This window comes from Astyanax mexicanus, chromosome 7 (assembly GCF_023375975.1).
Source record: "Astyanax mexicanus isolate ESR-SI-001 chromosome 7, AstMex3_surface, whole genome shotgun sequence".
In the NCBI taxonomy this organism is placed as follows: Eukaryota; Metazoa; Chordata; class Actinopteri; order Characiformes; family Acestrorhamphidae; genus Astyanax; species Astyanax mexicanus.
The window spans coordinates 11,713,428-11,729,080 of NC_064414.1; the positions used below are offsets into that span (position 1 = coordinate 11,713,428).

The following is a 15,653-nucleotide window of genomic DNA, read 5'->3' on the forward strand; positions in this document are numbered from 1 at the left end:
GACGATGCTCTGTCCAGCTATATACAGTCTATGGTCACGACGCGTCGTTAACGTGTGATGCAGCGCGAGAAAGAAGAGAGAGCGCGAGAAAAAAAGTGCGAGCGAGGAAGAGACACACACACGTAGTAAGAAATAAAGCATCCTGATTGGCCTTACCTTAAGCTTATTCGGACAGTGAGGTTTCAGTGTGGGCGGGACTTGCAGCGTGAGACAGAGCGTGAGAGAAAAAAGGTGATTTAGTGAACACAAACAAATTACAGAGTATTACTCTGCAATACTCTAGTCTGAATATGGTGAAATAATGACAGTTCTGCTCACTGCACAGTTTAAACACTGACTTCTATATTACCTGTGGTGGTTAAACTACTGCAGAAAGCTTGATAAGGTGGGTTTAAACAGAATTAACCCCTTCATTAACATTACTAACGCTAGCTACTAGCGTAGCTGGCTAAGTGTTAGGGAAATACTGTGTTCTGTACACTGTATCAAGATTGTTACAGTAACTATACAATATACAGCTCTGAACAAAAAAAGAAACCATGATTAGTTTCTTTGATTTGTTCTTTGAATATCTCTGCAATAGAATCAAGAGGGAGACGGATGATCACAAGCCATCAAATCAAGCTGAACTGTTCAAATGTTTGCAACAGGAGTGGCATAAAATTATCCAAAATGTAATGCACAAATGGTCTTGAGCCCTAAACATTTAACAGTGGATGTGCAGTAAAATATGCATTGTACGAGGAGCCTCACCACAAAAAAGTGAAAATAGAGGGCATGGCAAAAAAAAATAATCTTGACTAATCGACTAATCGGAAAAATTATTGGCAGATTAGTCGACTGCTAAAATAGTCGTTAGTTGCTTTATTTTAAATAAAGGTACAGATTGCCTATATGGACAGCAATTTAAAGTTCACTTTAAAGTCCACATCCTTACACACACCTTAAATTCAGAGGGTTTTTGATCGTTTTTGAAATGCTCTGCATTGTAGATTAACATTTAAGTCATCCAAACTATGAAAAAAAAAAAACATACAGAATTGTTTCGTTTAAAAAAGGGTTAAACCGGAATATGTTTTAAATTTTAGATGATTAAATTAGGCACCTCTTGCTTAGATGACAGATTTACACATCTTGGCTGGATTTTCTCAGTCAGCTTCAGGAGTTAGAGTCACCTGGAATGGCTTTCAGTTAACAGCTAAAACAGGATTGTGTGCCCTTGCTTTAAATAAAAAAAATCTTTAAAAAAAGAAGCATTGTTACATCAATAACATAATCGAACAAACATAAATGTTCTTTTGCTTGTTCTGAGCTATGTTTAGAATTATTCTATTAGCGTTTGCACTTGAACAGACACTATTTCTGACACTGACATGTAGTTTCAGATTGAATTGTGGGGAAAGTGAGGCTTTGTGTGTCCACAATTTGTATTGATATCGTACAGCTCAGTGTGGAGGAAGGTTAACTACCCTGGTTTTCAGTCTGCCTAACGACACACTGCTGTATGTGTGTGTGTGTGTGTGTGTGTGTGTGTGTCACAAAGACTCAGATAGAGAACCAGGCTACCATATGTTAGTGATTTGGGCCCCAAATAGTGCCCTGGTGTTTTCATCCCCCCACCTTTGGTGTCTTATGTATGTTTTTCTGGTCATCACAGTGGCAGAGGTGTGGTCATTAGTCTGTCCTGCAGGGTGACGTTTAGATCAGAGTGTTGAGATTTCTGTCTCTGAGGTCACGGCTACACAGACTTAAACAACCACCTGAAAGACACAATGACTGTGTTACTTAAAAAAAACAAAAAAACAGTGTGAACTGAGACCTGAGGTTGAGAATAATGCGGAAATTACACATACTGAAGCATTCTTACAGAACATAAGCGACTGTAAATGACTCAACGAGATCGAAACCTTTTGATAATATTTTGTAATCGCTACGGTTGAAAGATACGGGCCTCAAAATCCTTAAAAATCTCTCAGCATCTCTTTGCCTTTGCCAGTTAGCTTTGCCAGTTGTGCTAAAAGCAGTTTCCATCAGAGCCGAGCTGCTCTCGACAGACATAAGGGCCACCTTGTCATGCGGAGAGGAAATACCAGCTCTTTCTTACTTCGCTACCGCAAGTCCGCCTTGTCTCGCTTCTCACCCTAAAAATACGGCTCCTCGAAAGCAGTAATCGGGCTTGATGGCCAGTCTGAGACAGCCCACTTCATCTCAGATGTCATTTAATGCACGCGTGTGTGTTTGAACAGCCACTTCAATAGCTCTGCCAGCGAGCCTGTTTGACAAGCAGGCTGTATGAAAATAATTAGCGCACACATGTGGAATGCACTCTCGTTGCTGGTAGGAAATGTGGGGGATATATGCGGTGACCGCTTTCCAGGAGGTCGGGCAACATTACTGCCAACTTCAAGAATGGTCTGCTCTGTTTTGGAGCTTTGGAGGGGCCTCACTGGGTTGTGGCAATGAGTGGGACTGTGAATGTGAAAGAATGTTACCCTGGTTGTCTAGGTGTGGTTTGACCTGGTGTATATGGTGTTCAGTTGAGTTGCTTCTTTAATTATGCACTATGGTTACAAGGTTAAAGTTCCTCACCATGGAAGTCTATACTGTATTTTTCGGAATATAAGGCGCACCGGGTTATAAGGCACATTAAGTGACACTAATAAATATGCCTACATCGAAGTGAGCAAGGGTGTCGCCATGTTTGCCTTCTAATGGGGAAGCTAGGGAAAGCAATGCCTAAGAAAACAAAACTGAATGAACGAGCCATGGATGGTAATCTACTCAGATTTCTTACTCTTAGAGTGAGTTTTCAGTGATGTTTCTATCGCACTAAGGCTGAGTAGGCAGAGCATTAATAATTAGCCGCTAACCACAGCCATAGCAGGACGTGAATGCCATCCGATAGCGCTAGACTGAGGAACCCTAAGTGTTCCGGTAACCCAGGGCGATATTAGCTAGCGGTTCATCCCACGTAGCTTGTTTTAACACGACAAACAGGCAGACTACAGTCTAAAATACTAGCGCTGCAGTTAGCAGCTAATGCTGCTCCAGCCTTAGTGCTGGAAAAACTTACCCCTATAAGTGGCTTTACTGCAACTTAATACCAGACTGGTAAAATTCATACATAAGGTGCACCAGATTACAAGGCGCATAGTCCATTTTAAGGATTTTAAGTGCACCTTATTGTTCAAAAAGTACTGTACACACCTTTTATACTGATACACTTGCCGCAAACCATATTGAATACCCTTAATTTCCCTTACTAAGGATTAGCTTACAGTATTAGTCCTTAATCCAATCTCCCAGTTGTTCAGGACCGTTTTGTTTATAGCTAAAAAATATGAACGGGTGGAGCTAAACTTTTTTTTTACTTTGGTGACTTCAAATAAACGGTGTCGAGTGTTTTTACACAAACCTTGTTTGGTCTGGACCTAGGACTTTTTAGTTTGGTCCAAACCAAAGTAGATGCCATGAACAAAGGACCTCCTGAACCATAGTCCGGTTTGCCAGCAGTGTGAATGCACTTTTTGTAGTTGATTTGCACATTCAGAGCAATTACAGGAAGATGTAAAAGGCTGTCACCACCCATTAAATAATAAAAGAAAAAAGAAGGGGTGTTGTGCTGAAATCCAACTTCAATTGACATGCACCTGCATCAAGCAGCAGTATGGTATGGGTACAGCGGATTATACTAGTGATTCTGTATCTACTGTAACTGTACATTAACCCTGATTTATAAATGAAGATGAAAGGAATCTGAGGGAAATATGTTACACTTATTCTGCTGAGGGACACAATGTGCAAGCAAAGGACAGTCCAGAATCTGGCACAGCACCTGGAAATCAGCTAGCTGAACTGACAACATTTAAACATTTGCCAAATGTACAGTACACAATATAACTAATACATGAACTGTGGTTTGACTTTCATACTTTTCAAACTTCTTTTTTTTTAATATATATATATATATATATATATATATATATATATATATATATATATATATATATAATTTTATTTCTAATTTCCAATTTTTGCACAAATTTCCCTCCCCATTTATTTGTCCAATTGCCCAACCCACTCATTAGGACTCCCCCCTATCACTAGTAATGCCCCAACACACCAGGATTGTTAAGACTAGCACATGCCTCCTCCGACACATGTGAAGTCAGCCACCACCTCTTTTCAAACTGCTGCTGATGCAGCATTACTAAGTAGCATCACAGCGCTCTCGGAGAAAAGCGCAGCGACTCGGTTCCGATACATCAGCTCACAGATGCCTGGTACTGATCAACATCACACTATTGAGTGATGAGGGGAGAGAGCGCCATCTACTGTACCCACCAAGAGAGAGCAAAGCTAACTGTGCTTTTTTTAGGGCTTCGCCAGCTGATGACGAGCTACATGAACAGGATGAAAGCTTTGGTATTTTCTTTTTATATATATAAGCTGTATGGACTGCAGAGCTAGTGGCACACTTTGACATCTCATCTACATTATTTTTAGATACTATATTTATATTTTTTTCTGCTTTAAGAAGTGAAGAAATGTATGAGCCCTTTCAGAAACTATAAATTTCTTGTGACTGAAGGAAACTACTGAAAAACTCTTGGCCCATTGCCATGGCTGATCAATGCCTTTAAGTGTGTGTGTGGATATGGATATGTGTGTGTGTGTGTGTTGGTTGGTTTTAATTTGTCTGGAGGTGAGTGGTCCTGCTCTGGTCAGACGGGCTCTCTGGGTGCAGGATTAGCCGCTCGGCTCCCCGGTGGCGTGATAACGAGCTGTGTTCCAGCAGGGCTAAACGGGCCCAGATGGGCCGAGGGGCCGCAGAGGAGATCCCGTTACCTACCCGAGCTGCTCTGCCCCCGCCAACCCGGCCGTTTGAAGTCGGGGAGGTAAAGTCGGAGCGAAAGTCCAGCCCACCCCCACCAATAAGCTACTTTTATTGTAGAAAGCCCTGCGTGAAGACAAGGGCCAGTAATGAGCTTTTACAGCAGCAGGAACATACCGAAAACAGGGTAGACTCTGAGCATTCGTGTCAAACACTGTCTTTATACACACATACACAACTTTTTCTTCTCTCTCTCTCTCTCATTCCCATTCTCTTTTTTTTTTTTTCTTAAGCACACATAAGCCAGAAAGCTGGGTCCCATTACACCCCCTGCTCGTTGGGTTTCAGTTTGGAGATTGATTTTGTTCATGCAGGGACTTTTATTAAAACGCCTCTCCCCCACATCTGTGTAGCTTGAGTGGACGTCCAACACACACACACACACACACACAGTCAGAGGCATACAAACACAAGGTTTGAGCTTAGCCCACATTTGGGAGCTATTACCAGGCTACTGTACACTCCATGTTCATGCTGCACATATGCAGCTCCTGAACTTATTTGAACAATCATTCTTTCCTTTACTCTACACACACCCACGCCGTTTCACATCTACAGTCACCAGAAACAAAAAGAAAAAAGAGTGAATGAATCCTCTGGAATTGCCTGGATTTGTGCATTGATTACTAATAAAATGAGGTTGGATCTTACTCACAGTTATGAACAAACACAACCAAACTAAACTCCACCACAAAGAGCTCTACTGTTCATGTATTGAGCAGAGACTGGCTTCTGTCTCCAAGAGCTAATTGGTTAAAGGTGTTTCAGTGATGAAGATGTTTGTGGAAGTGGAAGTTTTTGGTGTTTCGCTCGTTAAATAAAGACGCACGCTGTTTGCTGGTAAAACTGCTGTAAAACAAATGTAGGACTTTTTTCAGCACAATTGCACAATGCAGAACAGGAACAGAGGGCTAAGATTAGCTGAGCTAACTTAGTTCTAGCATTTGTTTTTTTTAGTTACCAAAAGCCAGTCTGCGTTAAGTTAGATAGCTCCATTTTGCCTTGAGTAGGACTATAGTATAGTATATATACTATAGTAGTGCTATAGTGGTTTTATGATAAGAGCACACAGCTTAGGTTCATTTTATGAATGTTATGTAATTTGACATCTTTAATGAACTCTTTTTTTAAACATAATATTAAAGATATTAAATATTGATTGCATCAAAATATTGCACTGATAGTTGTACTAGTTTGAACTTATATAGCATGGCTGAAGTAAATGTATGATTAGAGTAGGGCTGCACGATATGTAGTAGGGTGCAGAGTGGTCTAGCGGGTTAAGTGCTGCTACTGTGACCAGGAGCTCGCTGGTTTGAATCCTGATTATGCAGCTTGCCATCAGCTGCTGGGGCTCTGCATCAGCAGCAGGTTAAAAAGAAGCTGTGGCTGACTTCACATGTGTTGGAGCAGTCTTCTTGTGTTGTGGCATCACTAGTGATGGGGGATACATAGCTGACTAGCAGCTGAATGGGTGGGACAATCGACCTAGCTAAACTGGGGAGAAAAATAGGAGAAATTTTGAAATAAATCTTGCAATTTTTTTTTTCTACATTGTAAATTGCTGTAGTCATCCAGACTATGAAGGAGCACATAAGGAATCACGTAGAAACTAAAAGTGTTAAACAAACCAAAATACTATGTGAAGCATTTAGATGCTATAATCTGAGGTGCTGTTAACTTGCGGCGAGGCTGGTAACTCTGATGAACTTTTCCTGTGAACAGAGTTAACCCTTGCTTTTCCTTTTCTGGTGCGGTCCTGATGAGAGCCAGTTTCATCATAATATTTTGATGGTCTCTGCAACTGTACTTGAGGATACTTCCAAAGTTCTTGAATTTTTCCAGATTCATGAACCTTCAAGTATTTTTTGTTTGCTTAGTTAAATAGTTCTTGCCATAATATGGACCAACTCTACCTCTTCACAACTTTACAACTGATGCTCTCAAACACATTAAGAGACAAAAAATTCACAAGTAATTAACTTGATAAGTTCAGGACAGCTGTTAACTGAAATCCATTCCAGGTGACTCTACCTCATAAAGCTGACTGAGAAAATCCAGCAGCGATGTGCAAAACTGTCATTTAAACAAGAGGTGCTACTTTGAAGAATCTAAAATTTAAAATATATTCTGGATTGTATAACACTTTTGTTGTTTGCTAAATTCTATGTTTTTTCACAGTTTTGTTGACTGTAGTATTAATCTACAATGCAGAACATTTTAACACAATGACAAAAAACACTGAATTTAGGGTGTGTTTTAATTTTGACTGGTACTGTATATAAATATTGAGGATATATTTCTCAGCTCTAGAACAAATATGCTTTCTCTCTCTCTCTCCTTCTCTCCAGGCGGAAACGTCACCTGATGGTCCAGAAGTGGGATATGGTTCCTTCCACCAGCAGTACTGGCTGGACGGGCGCATTGTGGCTGTGGGGGTTATCGACATCCTGCCTAACTGCGTCTCCTCCGTCTACCTCTACTACCATCCGGACTTCGCCTCGCTCTCACTGGGCTCCTACTCTGCTCTCAGGTGCCTCTAATGATCTCTGCGTTATACACCTAATTCTGCCACGCCTACTTTCAGGAGTTTATTTCTTATGCATTTGTGTTTAGAAAATAAAATGAATAATACACTGTCCCCTCCAAAAGTATTGGAACAGTGGGGTCAATGCCATTATTTCTGCTGTAGCCGGAAAATATTAGAATTTGACATTAAAAGATGGATATGAGACAAATGATCAACATTCCAGTTCAGAAGATAACACCTGCTGTCTGAACTCACACATTTTTCTGCCATGTGATTGCCTGGTGTGTGTTGTTTCCCAGGTGTGTCCTGTTGCATTGATTATTCAAACTATAAACATCGCTCAGTTTTATAATATTTGAGTTTTATCTGTGCAGACTGTGCATTTATAGTGAGAGGAGTAACCAACATGGAAATCAGAGAGCTGACTGTAGGTGAAAAACCAACAACTGTGAAGCTGAGAGAAAATGAAAAATATATCAGAACCATTGCACAAAGATTATTCACAGCCAGAACAACTGTTTGGAATGTCCTGAAGAAGAAAGTCGTCACTGGTGTACTAAATAACAGGAGATAAACAGGTAGACCAAGGAAAAGCACAACAGTTGATGATGGAAAACACTGTGTGTGCTGTAACAGCCTAAAACAACTGTTAGTGACGTCAGCAGCAACCTCTAGAAGGCAGGAGTGAAGGTATCACAATCTACTTTTCACAGAAATCTTCATAAACAAAAGTACAGAGGCCTCACTACAAGATGTAAACCACTATTAACAAGCTAAATAGGAAGGTCAGGCTGGAATTTACATAAAGTACAGAGACACACCTATGGACTGATTATGTACTGATGAGACAAAGATTTTGGAGAATAAATGAAGTGTCAGTTTGTGCACTCATCTACTGTACTTCTGCCAAACCAATGTGCACCATTTTGAATATACCTTTTTGAAGCAGACCCGAAGAACAAATTCACTGTCGTTTTGACGTGAACTTAGTCTTCATCCCTTATCATCTCTTTTTATCCATTTTAATTCCTATTATTTTTGACTTATCGTACAATAAATGAACACTCAATAATATTCTCAATAATCTCAATAATATTTGATAATCGTGAAATCATATATCTATTGTTTTTATTTGAATGTTTGCTCACATGTATACCAGTGAACAGTATTTTAGACAGTCATGCAATGCCTAATGCTTCAATAACTGTGACTCCATACACACAGTGTGAACTGCAGCAGGTAAAGAAAAGAGTATACATTTCTCATACTATGATTATTTTTGTTGTAATTAAAAGGGTAAAATTGCTTTGATGTACTATGCTGTACTATTATCATTAAGTCAGGGATGTTTAAATGGTCTTTAAATGACAATAATATCGTTTATCATGATAATTTCTGGAATGATCTATTGTCCACACAAAAAATGCTATCGTGACAGGCCTATCTTCGCCTATAGCAAATCCTAGTTTCCCCCTTTATCCACCAGCCACCAAAATGCATGAACTCCTAAACTCTAGAAATGGACTTTTCTAGATTATCATGTGTTTTTTTTTATTTGTAATAACCAGTTAGCAAAGTTGTTGAGAATGAATGAAGTGCAGAGTGTTTGTTTGGAACTACACCATATTCATTTATTCTTTCATACGCTCTTTTTTAATTGTTTTTGCTTATATGTTTATTTAGTTCTCATCATTTCTAGATGTTACCTGAGTTGGCAAATTTCCAAACCATTCCCAACCTTAGGTGTAAAATCCTTGTCATATTTTGCAGTGAAGACAGGATCATATTTTAGGAGCCATGTATGGCAAAATTCATATAATTCCATAGTTCCTGATGCTTCCCTGACCTTTCCTCACCACTGGATATATGATGTCCTCGTGATGATAGAGTAATGTGTCCCGCCTGTGCACATCTGTGCTCAAGTTCTTATATTAATATTTAAGCTTATATCTGGCTATGGGCGGCAGATGTGTGCGCGGTTGAGTGTGTGGCAGTAGAGTAGTGGCCTTGTAGAGAAGCTGGAGTTGCTCCTGAGAGAGACATAAAGACAGAGAATGAGAGAGAGAGAGAGAGAGAGAGAGAGAGCACGAGAGTACGAGTGGATGAGGAGGCCTTCTGAGAGGGAGAAATGGAGCCCGGGCCGGAGGCTGTGTTGTGCCCGGAGCAGCTGGTGTGGGCCATATGCGTCTTTGTGCTGGTGTGTGTGTGTGTGTGTGTGTGTGTGTGTGTGTGTGTGTGAGAGATTGATGGAGTGTGTGAATGAGTCCGGGGAGAGGATGTGATGGTATTTAATAAAAGACTTTGGGCCAGAACGGTTAGAACCGCTTTATTTAAACATTCACTTCCATTCATTTAAGCTTTCTGAAAGCTGGTTAGATCTTGCTGATGTTTAAAAAAAAAAAAAAAAAAAAGGACTCTCCCAGAGACTACCACACACTTCCAGCAGAGCTGTGCATTTTTAGAGATTCACAATATATATCGATATTCTCAAAACAAATACATTATGGTGAAACCCTATAAAAATTATAATGTTAAAAATATAATGTATAAAAAAATCTGTATTTAGGTATAACCCTAAAACACTGCATGCAAGAATAGTAAATATTTAACTGTAATTTAAAGTAGTATTTTTTTTTATAACTAAGACAATTGCACTATTTTTTTTTTAGAAGATTTTATCAAATGATTTTGAACACATTGTTAATTACAGTAAATTACCAAGCCATACTTTATACTCAAGAAAACCATGTAAGATCATGTGAACAGGGAACTGGTAAAAAAAATATAATAAATAAATCTGGTGAAAATTCCTGTATTTTCTTATTTCGCAATATACAGTACATCACAGAACTGCTTAGAAAATGTGGAAAAAAAACTCTGATTTGCTCAAATGCTCCATATGAACCCATCCATATTGCAATGCATGTTTTTGTTATTGACATTTGATCACTTTGGCTCCAGAGAAACACCTGTTGTGGTACAAAGTCCACTGACCTTATTGCAACCAAGTGGGATACTGTAGCAACTGCTTAGAAATACCATATCAACAACCTTGCAACCATTTACCAGCACCACAGCAACCACCAGGGACACCATAGCAACTATATAGGAACCTTGTAGCAATGACCTGGAATACATTTTCCTGTTCATTTCCATTTTTCTACAGTAAACCGGTTTTTGCACTACTGATTCGCTAGCATTACTGCTACTTTTAGCTGACTGGTTGGTGAGCCGATGCTAAAGATACTTAAAGGTTTGTAACTGGAGTTTAAAAGATTAAAAAACTTGATATTGATATGGTTTTGTGTTGAGAAAATGTGAAAAAATTAGTTTAAAAACTCTAATTTTTCTTAAATGCTCCATATGAACCCATCCATTTTGGACTCACTGGGGAGCGCCCTCTGGTGTCTGAAAAAACTGAAACGTATTGTCAAATGGGTTATCTCCTCTCTCTATTAGAGATTCTCTAGTAACTTATCCACACCTAGCCGCCACTTAGTAGCACCATAGCAACTAAAGAAGAAGCTACCTATCAACAACATAGCAACCACCTGGCTGTGACCACCTGCCCAAAATAAGAACCAGTTAAGCTACACAACCAGTTCTTGTTGTTCTAGTTATCAGACTTCTATAGCTTTTTAGTAGTTACAAACTCATATACAGCTCTGGAAATAATGAAGAGATCACTTCAGTTTCTGAATCAGTTTCTGTGATTTTGCTATATATAGCTATATGTTTGAGTAAAATGAACATTGTTGTTTTATTCTATAAACTACAGACAACATTTCTCCTAAATTCCAAATAAAAATATTTTCATTTAGAGCATTTATTTGCAGAAAATGAGAAATGGCGGCAATAACAAAAAGGTGCAGAGCTTTCAGTCCTCAAATAATGCAAAGAAAACAAGTTTATATTCATACATTTTTAAGAATTCAGAAATCAATATTTGGTAGACTAACCCTGATTTTTAATCACCTCCTCTCCTCCACCAGTCTTGCACACTGCTTTTGGATAACTTTATGCCATTGGTTTTCAATTAGTAAAATCAAAGAAACTCATCATTTTTAAGTGGTCTCTAATTATTTTTTTTTTCCAGTTTTCCAGCTGTATAACTTTAAGGTTCTAGAGAATAGAAGTTCGTTTTAACTTGCAAGTATTTAAGGTGTGATTCCAAACTTTAGAACGTGTGTGTCTGCGTATGAATGCAAATGAGAATGAGTGTGTGTTTGAGAGAGAGAGAGAGAGAGATGGAGAGAGTGCTCGTCTGCATTAATATGAAGCGGCTTTCTCGCGTCCAGCAGTGAGCGCTGGGGGATAATTGGCTTGTGTTGGAGTGTCAGCCCGCTGAAGAGGAGATAATGGGGGGCTTCAAGCTGCTGCCAGAAAGGAGCGGGGGGGGACGGGGGTACGGGGGGGTCTGAGAGGAGGGAGCCCCGCAGTTTCTCTCACTCTTTCTTGCTCTGTTTTTTTGTGAATGGCCCCTCTGAGCCTCTCCTGATCGTCGTCGCTCATTCATGGCTGTGCGAGGCTTTGTCAGGAGGGGCTGGGAACACAGGAACCTGGCAGAGAGCGCATGACCTTCCAGCACCTCTCTGTTTGCCCTTCCTCTTTTTCCCCTCTCTCTCTCTCTCTCTCTCTTCTTTTCTTAGTTTCCACCAGATCGGTGTGTATTGTAAGATATTTTTTGTATTTCTCCCATATTTAATTTCTTTATTTGGTGATTTTTTTTTTGTATTTATATTTATTTGTTCTTTTTCTAGCTTTCTTTTACTCTGATTTAGTTTGCGTTCTCTCTCTCTTTCTCTCTGAGCCTCTTTCCCCCCTCCCCCCACTCTCTCACACTCTTCTTATCCTTGCTTGGGTAAAAAAAAAAAAAAAAAAGCAAAGCAGTACCCCCTAAATTTTGGGCAGGGCTGAAAGAGTGTTTTAGGGAAAATAATAAAAAATGCAGAACAAAAGCGAAAAAAGGAGGGTGAAAAGAGTGGAATTTATTTATGGAGGAGTGAAGCACATTGAGGAGAATGCGTGATGAAGGGAGGGGGGAGCAGCACAAGAGAAGAATGAAGAGAAAGGAGTGGTGAGAGGGTGAGAGCTCATTGACTGCACTCCGGGATGATGTTTAAATTTCCTTCAGCCTTTTCCTCTGTGGTCTTTCCTCACCTCCATGTTGGGTTTCTCCTCTTTCCTGCTGTTTTCTGAGAGTTCTGAGAGCTGCGTGATCGTTGAGGGAGTTCTGCAGCAGTTCTCCAGGCCACACTTGTGGTCTGGATGCTGTTAACTTGCCAAGCTGATGTGTGAATCCTAATTTCTTTTTCCAAATACTCCCCCAAGACATTGTATGTGTTCTAATTAAGCACAGGTTGTGATACACATACAAAGAAAATTAGACAAGCACCAAAAGGGAGAAAAAAACACAAAAAGACATTGTAAGAAGCAGTTATAAGGGCATAGTAAAATTGACACATACACAGCAACATTTTTTCCAAACGATGGCAATAAACTCAACACTTAAAATTGCATTTTTGGAAAGGAAAAAATAGGAAAAAAGCTGCACAATAGGTGGGGACATAAGAGTAATATTTCCTTTATATGGTCCAGAATTGGTTGCCATATTTTAACAAAAAAGCTCCGGTCTGTCAGTTAGAGTGTACTGTAGCTGTTCCTAATGGAGCACATTAGAAAAATCTCTGTGAATCGTAATTTCTGAAAGAGTGAAAGGTTTTTTAAATAACTAACAAATCACTTACCTATATATATATATATCTGACTTATATATATATAACTAACGCCACAGACTATTGTCTGGAGCCCAACCCGACCCGAGGAAAGTGCTGGAAAATCTCGGGTTGGGTCGGGTTCGGGCGGAGAATCTAAGCTCTAATCTACACTGCAAAATATCCATTGTCGAAAACTAGAAAAAAAAAAATGGGATGTATATTTTTATATTAAGCAATCTGCATCTGCCAGTGGAGTAAGCAGTGTTTTCTTAGGAAAATTTCCCAAAATAAACAATTTTGTGCTTATTTTTTTTTGTTTAAATGACTTTAAATAATGTAAAAATTGATTAAGACCATTGTTCATCAAATAAGCGAAATGTTGTTACACTTACACACTTACAAAAATAAAAGAACATTTATTGCCTTGAAATGTAGTGAGTGGTCATTTGGAACCTTTAATGCACAAATACACATATTATTTTGCCAAATCCTGCCTGTAAGTTGACTGAAGATCCTCTGATCTGTCTTGTTTTAGGGAAATCGCCTTCACCAGGCAGTTGCAGAAGCAGTCGCCCAAACTCTGCTACTACTACCTGGGCTTTTACATCCACTCCTGCCCCAAGATGCGCTACAAGGTACGTATTACCTCTGTTCTTCTCACAGGGCTTTACTTCAGTCTCACTGACTGTGGTCTAATCCACAGCATAGTTTATAATATTACTTCACACTAAAGTATCATTGAGAGAGATCTATACCCTGTAAAACAACTTCACACCTCATACCTCCACCTGAAATATTTAACCCATGGTCTTCTGTGGTTTGAACTGGAATATGAGTGGTAGAACTGGAATGCTGTTCATGGGACTAATGGGACCATGAGTTAAGTGATGGTGAACACCTGTGAATAGTGTTAATCCTGCTCTGCTCCTGGTTTTGCACCTTTGTGTATCATCAGCACATCAGTACCAAAATGTGTTTCTCTCATTGATGCTCCATTGGGACTTGTTCTGTGTCAACACTCCAGGTATTGCAGTGCCACGTTCATGTGTCATGATCATAGCAAATTCTAGTAGCAGCTGATTCGCTTGGGATTGTTTAAATTAAAATTGAGTGATATTGTTTTTTGTCCAGTTGCCATTAGGTCTGTGGCGTATTTATTACTATTTTTCTTCTGGTATATTTTTTTTTTCATTCTGAATGTTGCTATTTTTAATAGTTGAACATTTGATGGAGGCACATTCAAGAAGGAAAACAAAAAATTAGCTAGTGAAATTATCTAATTTCAAGGTTATTTTTTTTCCCATCTTATGAATTTTTGTCAGGTGATAATATATGACCAATAGTAAAATGTACATTGGTATGTACATCTATATGTCATACTGGCTTTATTTAAATGATTACTCTGGTTTTATTACTAGTATCACAGTTTCAGCAGACTTGGACTGCAGAGCCAGTCGTCTGCTGTTGTGATGTTTACATCCCTGGCAAATGTCCATATGGAAAGAAGGCTCTCTGGTGTGTTTCAGTGCGGGGTAAGAGGAGTGTGTTGTGGGTAAATAAACACTGGAAATGGATTTAATTGGTATTTTGAGAAACACACTGTCCAGCTATGCTTTTTGACTGACCAAACCAGTTGCAGTGAAACAACAGTAGTCTGAATTCATGCTCCTGCAGAGCCTCTGGTCTAATCAGAATATTCACTTGCTGTTTATTGTATATATGGAGTGTGTACACCACTAGACTCCAGCCTCCTAATTCTTTTGGCAGGGCTGTTTTGTGCCGTGAGGCTCTACATGCTCACCTTCAGCACAGCCTTGTTTTTTCCTCTTCCTCTTCACTGAGTGGAAATTACCAGAACAGATGGTGTGCTGTTTGGCCAATATCACTTTTTAACAGTTTTTTAACTAAAACTCTACAGGTACACCCTACTGAAGCAAACTGTGATTTAGAAAATGGACAAGATCAGGTTTAATAGGCTCTGCTTCAAATCAGTGTGTATTTTTTACTTGTGTAGAACATTTGTAGTACAACTACTGGCTGTGTTTAAATTGTGAAGTTATTGGGATGTTTACAAAGTAAGTGAATAGTCTTGAATAGGGGTGTGACGAGACACTAATATCACGAGACGAGACACGATACTGGGTTCACGAGAATGAGACGAGATTTAAAAATAAAATTTTAAAGAAAATATCAAAAATGAAAAATGGCTTGAAAACTAGAGTTTTATTTGGCAAAATTATATAACGCAAACTTAACAGACTGGTTTCTCTCACACATTGATTTGATAAGAAATAGAAATAAGAATAAGAATAAAAAAATAAAATAAACATTTTCTAGGTCTTATATAGTGCAAACAATAAGTGCAAACCACAACCAGTCATATTAAGTCTATGGTTTGTGTTTTTTTCTCCTAAATCACTTGTATTTTAACTATGTATAACCATAACCAGTCATATTAAGACTATGCTTGAAGTGCAAACAGAGACAGAACATATTTTTCAAATACAGTACA

At 39.0% G+C, this 15,653-nt stretch overlaps 1 protein-coding gene across 6 annotated transcripts in view; it reads left to right on the forward strand.

The window, feature by feature from the left end:
* LOC103027203 (arginyl-tRNA--protein transferase 1) overlaps positions 1–15,653 on the forward strand; it is a 171,293-nt gene that overhangs the window by 82,345 nt on the left and 73,295 nt on the right. For all 6 annotated transcript variants that reach the window (XM_049481170.1, XM_022685015.2, XM_022685012.2 and 3 more), the window contains 2 exons: positions 7,246–7,427; positions 13,677–13,776. In XM_049481170.1, coding sequence (XP_049337127.1) covers positions 7,246–7,427; positions 13,677–13,776 — 282 coding nt within the window. The remainder of the gene's footprint in view (positions 1–7,245; positions 7,428–13,676; positions 13,777–15,653) is intronic.